The sequence below is a fragment of the Oryx dammah genome, unplaced genomic scaffold (genome assembly GCF_014754425.2).
Source record: "Oryx dammah isolate SB20612 unplaced genomic scaffold, SCBI_Odam_1.1 HiC_scaffold_5, whole genome shotgun sequence".
Classification (NCBI taxonomy): Eukaryota; Metazoa; Chordata; class Mammalia; order Artiodactyla; family Bovidae; genus Oryx; species Oryx dammah.
Genome location: NW_024070189.1, coordinates 56,974,746 through 56,984,879, shown reverse-complemented (window position 1 = coordinate 56,984,879; position 10,134 = coordinate 56,974,746). Strand labels below are relative to the sequence as shown.

General features: G+C 40.9%; 1 protein-coding gene across 1 annotated transcript in view; it reads left to right on the top strand.

Moving 5' to 3' along the window:
* Nucleotides 1–373: 373 nt before the first annotated feature.
* The window catches only part of NDFIP1 (Nedd4 family interacting protein 1), a 50,937-nt gene continuing 41,176 nt past the window's right edge, over nucleotides 374–10,134 (top strand). The window contains exon 1 of the mRNA XM_040239833.1: nucleotides 374–674. Coding sequence (XP_040095767.1) covers nucleotides 612–674 — 63 coding nt within the window. The 5' untranslated portion in view covers nucleotides 374–611. The remainder of the gene's footprint in view (nucleotides 675–10,134) is intronic.

The following is a 10,134-nucleotide window of genomic DNA, read 5'->3' as shown; positions in this document are numbered from 1 at the left end:
GAGGATGGCAGACATGAAGGAAGTGGATAAGAACTGAGATACTGCACCCAGATAGACACTAGGGGTCAGATGGCTGCTGTGGGAGACTGTCAATCTCCCTGGGCACCAACGACCTCTAAAATGAGGCTGTGGCCTCTGTCTGGGGTGTGTGAGGAAGGTTCAGAGTAGAACGCAGAGAAAGCTTGGTGCTTAGAACCAGGCACCCATCACCAACGTCGCCCTCTCTGCGGTGACCTGCAACCTGTTTTGGAAGGAACCGATTCCGACGCCTCAGCCTCGGGGAGCGGAACGACGGGCGGAGCCCACAGCGGGCAGCAGCACCGCCGGGCGAGGCCGGGCCTGACGGGCCGGGCTGAGCTGCGCGAGTCGGGGGCGGGGCGGCGGCGCAGCGTCGTCGTCGTTGTCCCCGCCTCCTCCCCAGGGGCCGCGTCTGAGCCTCGGCGGCGGCGGCGGCGCTCACTACCCGAGGAGAGCGGCTGGCCTGGTAGCGGCGGCGGCCATCGAGACCCACCCGAGGCGCGTCCCAGTCGGCCTCCCGACGCCCCCAGGCCGCAGCGCCCGCGCCCCTTCAGCTCGCTCGCTCGCCCTCCTTCCCTGCAGCCGGCTGCGCCATGGCGTTGGCGTTGGCGGCTCTGGCGGCGGTGGAGCCAGCCTGCGGCAACCGGTACCAGCAGGTGAGCAGCGCCCAAATGCCACCCCCCCGACCCCGGTCCGGCCCTGCCCTCTGGCCGCTTCAGGCCTGCTCTCCGGCCCCGCCTATAGCCAACTCGACGCCGCGGCTTGCCAGGCCGCGCTGGGCCTGGGCCGTCCGGGCGGGCCCCGGGCTCGGATTCGAGGCGGCCGTGGGCCGGGACCGTCCCTCCGCGACGCTGGGCGGGAGTCGGACGGTGGAAGAACCTCCGCCCTGCAGTGTTTTCCGCATTTCCCACGGCGGGCGGGTCGCCGGCTCAGAAGCCGAGACTCTCCGGAGGCTTTGACCTGAGGGCATTCAGTTTGCCTTTTTCCACCTTGAATTTGATGTCACTGGAAAAGGGGGAGGAAAAAAAAAAAAAAAAAACACCAAACCAAGAACGTGAAATGTAAAGGAAATTAGGTGGAGAGAAGATTAAAATCGCTGCTGCTGCTGCTGCTGCCGACAGCTCTCCGCAGTGAGATGCGATTATTCAGGGTTTCAGAGCCTAGTCTGCTCGTCAAAACCCATTCCCCTCGCCTGTGTTTAAAGACAGAAGTCAAAATGATACGAGGGACAAGTCCCAGTTAGCAGAAGATTTGGAAAACGCAATGTTTAGTGATGCCCCTAAAATGTCGAACTACGTAACATTGCAGGCTGCAGGGCGTGTGCCCGCTGTGTGTTTTCCAAGCTTGGAAATGACGTTTAAAGAAATTGAATAGCATAGCTGGGGAGAAAATGTATAGGAGATGGGTGGATTATTATCTCGGGTATAATTTCTTAATTGAAGCCCTAGGGAAAAAAGCTACTTGTTTTACTCGCCTGTCTGTAGCCTGATTTCCCTCGGAAATTCGAGGGAGACATTTTGCAGGGTTTTTAAAGGTATTTAACACATCGTAATTGTAGGAATTGATCCAGGTGGCTAACTGTTGTTGACTGGAACCGCAGGTATCTGCGTGCATTCTTTTCAGATGCTTTCAGTTTAATTTGCATATAAATGGAATTGTGCTTTTGTGAAATTAAATGTCCTATCATAGATGATCTACAGTTTTATGTTTTATAAGTGAGGAAAACCGATATGATTAAAACATGTAGATTAATCCTGGTGGGGCCAGTTGCTGGGTTTTTTTTGCTATCATCAGCTCTGTGTTGTAATTTCCTCCCTCCTACAGCCTGACTCCTCATATGACTAATTTTAAGAATTTAGCTTTTTGGTTTCATAAGCACGCTCAAATCGTGGCAATGCAGTCTAGTCCTTAGTTCTCTCACAGCCTGGGCTACGTGCTTTTTTGTATGACCTTGGGCAAGGGTCTGGGTTCCTCTCTGCTTTAGTAAAATACGAATGACAGGTATCACTTAACGGTCATCGAGGTGTTCACAGATCACATGTATCCCGTATTGTGATCTGCTTCATTCTTTCATCCTGCCTAGGATAAAGCAAACAAGCAAAAAGCTGAGGCTTTTCTTTGTACTGCCATCTTCTTGAGCTATTAGGTAATGTTGACATACTGCTAGAAACAAAAAAAAAAATGGTGAAGTATTAAAATTACGTATTTCTTGGTGTAGTGGTTAATAGCTTTAAATATGCAAAATTGAGGTATCTTAAGGACAGGCCATCTTTTTTACTTAAAAAAAATCATTGTTTTGAAGAAATCTTCAAAAAAAGAATGAAAAAAAGAACTGACATTCCTAGAAAATTTGCAAAATACGAACCAAAAAAAAAAACCCCCAAACAAAACCAAAACCCCACACCAAAAACCTATCACCTATAGATAACCAAAGTTAATATTTTGTGTGTATCTTTGTGTACTTACAGCTGTGTAAATATACACAAGGGTAGATCAGTGTATGTGTCCAGATAAGGAAAGTTAATACTGATTGAGCATTTACTCTGTGCCAGTCATGGTACTAAGTACTTTTACATCCATTATTTCACTTAATCCTCACAGAACCCCTTTGAGACAGTGTTTGATGTTGTATAGATGACGTTAAATGACGAAGTCAAGAGTCTCTAGAGGCTCGGTAACTTGCTCAAGGTCACCGCTTCTAAGTAGTGATTACAAGGGTAAATACCCACTCAACTACTTAAACACAGGTTTATGGCCCCAAATAGAAGCATGTACATTAGGAAATATATACATATACACTTGTATTGTCTTATGCACCCATACATACGTACACAGGCACGTCTTTGTACATACATGCAGTTTTATGGGCCCCTGATGATACTTTCACACACTTTGTGCATATGTATACATGTATGTTTACATACCCACATGTTCTGAAACCCATTTGCCTTCTCAAGTTTTCATGTGTGTGTATTGAGCACATATATGTAGAAAGGCAGACACTCTAGCTGTATAATGAGATGGGTTCATCTTTTAACATCTGCATAGCATGCAGTTACGGCTAGACCATAATTTAATCAGTTGCCTATTGTTGGTCTCTAAGGGTGTTTATAATATTTTTTCAGTCACATACATCTTCAACTATTTCCTTAGTATAAATTTCTAGTGGGTGGAAATGCTTGGTCAGAGAATATGCATATCTTTCGAATTATGGAATGTTGTTGAATTGTCTAGGCAGCCTGATAGCATGGTACTTTCTGGTTGTCACAAAGGGACCTCTGACTTCTATTTGATATGGTTAGTCAAATTGAGCTGGTCTTCTAATGAAGTAAATGTAGGAGAAAACTATGATTCATTTATAACTGCAAACAATGGTTTTGCCTTTATGGTCTTTTGATTGGAAGAGCAATATGTCCCTAATTGGAATTTAGCATCACCCCAGACTACACAGATAGTTTGGCCTCATAAATTTCCTGTGGCTTTATTTTTTTCTCTTTTTGTGATTTGAAACGTGAGCTTGTGTGTCCATACATTCTGAAGCGCTGTTTCAGAAAGCTCTAGGGAGGCCTAGTGTTGAAAACCTTGTTGTGTGCTGCCCTCTCTGAGGCCATTTATCCTGTTCATCCATTCCAAGCTACCTTTGCCTCACTGTAGTAGATCATGGGCTATATCATGCATTTTCCCAAATACTTACTTCCTGAAATGTTTTGAGATATTTGGATTTAAAACCAGTGAAAGTAGGCAATGATGACACTGCTGTATCTGCTTAAAAACAGGCTGCAGAATGTTTGTTTTAGATGACTCCCTGTCTGCTAAATAAGTGAGTTGTTTGTGGCATCACTAATAAGTTTATATTGTAGTCTCCTGGTGTAGATCAGCTTTGGGTAAGTTCTTTCAGGATTGTGAAGGAAGGTTTTGAGAAATGAGGGAAAGAATATCATCTCGGGCAGGCCAAACATTTTGCATGTTCAGGTGTTAGATGACGTCAGGATTCTAGAGGAAGGAGTGAATGGTGCCCCTGTGGCTCTTTTTTTAATTTTTATTTTGTTTAGTATATTCACGTTGTTGTGCAGCCTTCATTTCACCACCATCCATTTCCAGAAAATCCTTACCCCTTAAACAGTAACTGTCTTATTTCCCCCTCCCCAAGCCCCTAACAGCCACCATTCTGCTTTCCATCAGTGAATTTGATTACTCTGAAGTACCTCATATGGGTGGAGTAATATAGTATTTATCCTTTTGTGACTGGCTTTATTTCACTTAGCATAATGTCCTCAAGGTCCATCCACATTGTGTCATGTGTCGGAATTTCATTCCATTTTAAAGCTAAATAATATCCATTGTATGTGTATACTATATTTTATTTCATCTGTCAATACATTTTAGCCATTGTGAATAATGCTGCTGTGAATAATGGGTTAATAAGTTTCAAAAGAGTCCAAGCTTTGAATTCTTTTAGATATATACGCAGAAGTGGAATTGTTGGTTTATATGGTATTGCTTCCCTGGTAGCTCAGCTGGTAAAGAATCTACCTGCAATGCAGGAGACCCCAGTGTGTTCCCTGGTTCAGGAAGACCCCCTGGAGAAGGGATAGGCTACCCACTCCACTTTACTTGGACTTCCTTGGTGGCTCAGATGGTAAAGAATCCGCCTGCCACGCGGAAGACCTGGGTTCGATCCCTGGGTTGGGAAGATCCACTGGAGAAGGGAAAGGCTACCCTCTCCAGTATTCTGGCCCAGAGAATTCCATGGACTGTATAGTCCATGGGATCACAAAGAGCTGGACTTGACTGAGTGACTTTCACTTTCACTATGGTATTGCTGTTTTTAATTATTTGAGAAACTGCCATACTGTTTTCCACAGCAATGCACGGTTTTATATTCCCATCAGGAATGCATAAGAATTGCAGTTTTGTCCCATCCTCATCAGCATGTATGCCTTCTGTCTGTGTTTTGTTTTTGATAAAGCCTGGGTGTGGAGTGGCGTCTCATAATGATTCTGGTTTGCATTTCCCTAATGATTAGTGAACTGAACATCTTTTATGTGCATGTTGACCATTTGTGCATATTGGAGAGATGTGTACTCAGATCCTTTGCCAATTTTTGAATTGGGCAAATTCAAACATTCAAATTTTTTAATTGTTTGCTTTTTGTTATTGAGTTGTGGGCGTAATTTCTTTATTAAAATTGTAATTGGTTTACAATACTGTGTTAGTTTAAGGTGTATAGCATAGTGGTTTGGTATTTTCTTAGATTATAGTCCATTATAGGTTATTACAAGATAAAGAGTATAATTCCCTGTATATGTATATTCTTGTTGCTTATTTATTTTACATATAATAGTTTGTATCTATTAATCTAACACCCCTAGTTGATGCTTCCTTCACTTTCCCCTTTGGTAACTACAAGTTTGTTTTCTAAATCTGTGAGTCTGTTCGTTTTGCATATACATTCATTTGTATTATTTTTCAGATTCCACATGTTAGTGATATACAGTATTTGTCTTTATCTGACTTACTTCACTAAGCATATTATTCTCTAGGTTCACCTACTTGCTGCAGATGGCAGTATTTCATTCTTTTTTGTGGTGGAATAATATTCCATTGTGCGTATATATTAAGGTGTGGGGTGTGTGTGTTTGTATCTCATATCTTCTTAATCCAATTGTTGATGAGCACTTGGGTTGCTTCTAGGAGTAATTTGTTAGTATTTATTTATATTTTCAACTTTTTACTTTGAAAAATTTCAAGCATTTACAAAAATTTAGTGTAATGAAACTTATGCACCCATCACTCAGCTTCAACAATCAACAAATAGTTAACTTTTTCATATATACTCTTTATTTTGTAGCAAATTCTAGAAATCACGTCATTTCATCCATAAATATTTCTGTGTATAACTCTAAAAGGCAATGGTATGATATTTTAAGCAGATATTATCACATCAGGAAATATGTCATGAAAGCACTTTTGTGTAATTTGTCATGAATGCAGAACCAGGATTTGTGAGTGACAGGAGCTGCAGATCTTCAATTACCTGTTGTGTCTGACTCTCAGTGAAGTGCTCTAGGAAGATCTAGCGTTGTCTAGACTGATGCCACCCATTGGTTTCCCTGCATATAACTTCAAATTACTTTATCCTGAATACCACCAATATTACATTACTCTACATTGAATTAGATTATTAAATAACCCTACCATGAGAGTAATATTGTATTTTGCTAACTAAAAGAAGAAAGACTTAGAGAAATTCAAGTGACATTCTCTGATTTACTTGTTCTTAGGGCTTTAAAATGATTACTTTGATTTCTTAATAATTTATTCTTATATTTGAATAGTATAACTGTTTAGTGGAACCATATTCTTGTAGTAATGGATAATGCTCATTTAGATAAAACAACTTTTAACACTTTAAGAGATTAATGGAAAGAATCAACTTGGTGATCTCATCCTTATTTTCAAGTTACTTTTGCCAATATACCAGGCAGTTGGTGAATATCATGTATTGAATCTGTTGAATTTTACACAGTCCAGTTGTAATTAATTGCTTCTCATGGCTGTGTAGATAGATGTGTAGTGTATGTTGTTGCCTTCACCAGCGGAGTGTTAACAGACTTCACTTTGTATGTCCTGCTGTTACAATTAGACTGACTTTTTTTTCTGAATACCACAATTTAAAGTTTTAGATACCAGCTCTCAGTATTGATCAAATTTAAGAACATTTCTAGTGAAATATTTTCTTACTGTATTATATATTTCTCCCCTAGCAGTTTAGTATAATCTTTGACAGTTTTTCTTTTAAGTTTGTGTATTGCAGTATTATCAGTTGGTAGTTAATCAGTAGCTTGAATATGATTTGGAGGTCTTTCTGGAGATTGGATAGTTTATGAATAGAAACATAAAGGTTGATGGGACTTCCCTGGTGGTCCAGTGGTTGAGACTCTGCCTTTCAATGCAGGGGACGTGGGTTGGATCCCTGGTTGGGGAACTAAGATCCAACATGCTGTAGAGTAACTTAGCCTGCACACTGGAACTACTGAGCCTGCAGGCTACAACTAGAGCCCTTAGGCTACAACGAAAGATCTGTGATGCAGCGAGGATACCTCTTCCCACAACTAAGACATGATGCAGCCAAATAAATAAAGTACAAAGGTTTAAGGAGTGGTTTCTGTTTAATAACAGTTTCATTTTATTTGTTATTCAGTACTTAAATGTGGCAATAACGTTGAACATTTCTTGTTACAGAATAGCACACAGATACAGTCTTTATATTCTAGAGTCAAATAGTAACTTGTAAAGGAAAGCTTGACTTCCTTCCCATTCTTTTCCCCAGAGGTGTGACTGCTTTGCAAGTTTGGTGTGTGTTCTTTAGGATTTTTTCCTTTCCTTAAAAAAAAAATGTTAAAAATATTTTTAAAAAGTAAACTTTACTTTTTGTAACATTTTTAGATTTTCAGAAACATTGAAGGTAGTATAGTTTCTGTATACACCAGACCCAGTTTTCCCACTAACATATTAATAGTGTGCATTTGTTGACAATTAATGAACCAATATTGATATGTTATTATTAACTAAAGTCCATACTTTAGTAAGATTTTCAGTTTTTATCTGTGTCTTCTGTTTCAGGAGTCTATACAGATTCCACATCACATTAGGTCATCATATCTCTGTAGACTTCTCTTGGCTGTGACAGTTTCTCAAATTTTCCTTGTTTTTGATGACCTCGACATTTTTAAGGAGTATTAGTTATTTGTAGGATGTCCTTTCTTTGGGATTTGTTAGATGCTTTTCTCATTATTAGATTTGGGGAAGAAGCCACACAGAGATAAACTGCTGTTTTCATCACATCATATCAAGAATGCATACTGTCAACAGTATGTCAGCATACTATCAACAACTTATCATGGTTGATGTTGACTTGACCACCTGGCTAAAGTGAAGTGAAGTGAAGTGAAGTGAAGTGAAGTGAAGTGAAGTCACTCAGTCGTGTCTGACTCTTTGCGACCCTGTGGACTGTAGCCCACCAGGCTCCTCCATCCATGGGATTTTCCAGGCAAGAATACTGGAGTGGGTTGCCATTTCACCTGGCTAAAGTAGTGTTTGTCAAATCTCTCTATATAAAATGACTCTACCTTCCCCCTCCCCTTTTGTACTGTGCTTTTTTGAAGGAAGTCACTGTGTTCACTATGTACAGCTTATACTTAAGGATTGGGGAGTTAAGTTCCACCACCTTATTGAGGGTAATGTGTCTGCTGCTAAGTCACTTCAGTCGTGTCCGACTCTGTGCGACCCCATAGACGGCAGCCCACCAGGCTCCCCCGTCCCTGGGATTCTCCAGGCAAGAACACTGGAGTGGGTTGCCATTTCCTTCTCCAGTGCATGAAAGTGAAAAGTGAAAGTGAAGTCACTCAGTCGTGTCTGACTCTTAGCGACCCCATGGACTGCAGCCTACCAGTCTCCTCCATCCATGGGATTTTCCAGGCAAGAGTACTGGGGTGGGTTGCCATTGCCTTCTCTACATTAAGTTATTTGGAATTTTTCTGCATGGGACATTTGTCTCTTCTTCATTACTTTATTTATTCATTGATACTGGTATGGGCTCATTAATGTTATTATTTGAGTTATAAGCTAGCACTATTTTGTTAGGTTGTTCTAGCTTTTGCCATTGGGATCTCCTTCAGTTGGTACTTGTATCCCTTTGACAGAGCTCCATCTTTGTGGTTTTTAAAGCACTTAACTTTTTGGCACCAGACTTAGCATGTATAGTTCTTGAACCATCCTGGAATCAGCTGTTTCTCCAGAGAACCCTGGTTCCTTTTATTGGAGAATGATGTTAGAAACCACAGTCTGTGTTCATTGCACCTGAAGACTGCTGCTTTTTTTGTTCTTTTTCCTTCCTTTTCATCCTTCCCTTACTTACTCTTAGTAACCAGCACAGTTTTTTTGCATATAGTAAGTCCCTGAGAATGTATTATGCTATGTAATATTAATTACATTAATTAAGAGAATAAGATAGTGGATAAATGAGATCATTTTGAGATGGAAAAGATCATCTCTTCCAGAGACTTGCAGGAAGCTTCTGAGAAGATGGAGCTTGAGCTTGGCCTTGAAGGACGGGTAAGAGGTAGGTGGGGAGACCAGGACTTGGGAGAAGAGGGTAGAGGTGGACTCTCATGATTTGTTGTTTCCTTGGAGAACTTGTTTCACTTGTTAGAAAAATCACCTCTCACCTTTTCTGGCCAGGAACCCTCCTCTTCTCTGCCTGGAATGCTGCCTTCTTCCCAGTGACCCTCTCAGTTTAGGTAGTCTGTCCTAAGGGGAATTTGAGTTCCTTCCCTCTCCCTCAGTCTGGTTAGTTTCCCGTGAATACTAGATTCTCCTTTCATGACACATTTTATAACCACATTTTAAAGCTTTTTTCTGTTTATTAGGTTGATACAAAAGTAATCGTAATTTTGCATTGTTGGACTTTGCTGTTTGATATTGGAATACATTCTTAAATGTGATTGTTATAAATCATTTTAATGTACATTTTGCGCTTTATATTTTTTTGCTAATGATATTACTTGCTGTTTATTTTGTATTTTAGACTAGGAAAATGATGTTATACAAAATGCAGATTCGAGCTATTTTCTTATATGAGTTCAAAATGAGTCATAAAGTATTGGAGACAACTTGCAACATCAGCAGCATATTTGACCCACAAACTGATAATGAATGTGCAGTGCAGTGGTGGTTCAAGAAGTTTTGCAAAGGAGATGAGCGCCTTGAAGATGAGGAGCATAGTTTCTAGCCATTGGAAGTTGACAACGACCAACTGAGAGCAAACATTGAAGCTGGTCCTCTTTCAACTACACGAGAAGTTGCTGAACTCAGTGTTGACCATTCTATGGTTGTTCAACGTTTAAAGCCAATTGGGAAGGTGAAAAAGCTTGATAAGTGGGTGCCTCATGAGCTGATTGAAAATAAAAAAATCGTCCTTTTGAAGTATTGTCTTCTCTTACTGTACACAACAATAGCAAACCGTTTCTCTATCAGATTGTGACTTGTGACAGAAAGGGATTTTATGCAACCAGTGATAAGCAGCTCAGTGGTTGGACCTCGAAGAAGCTTCAA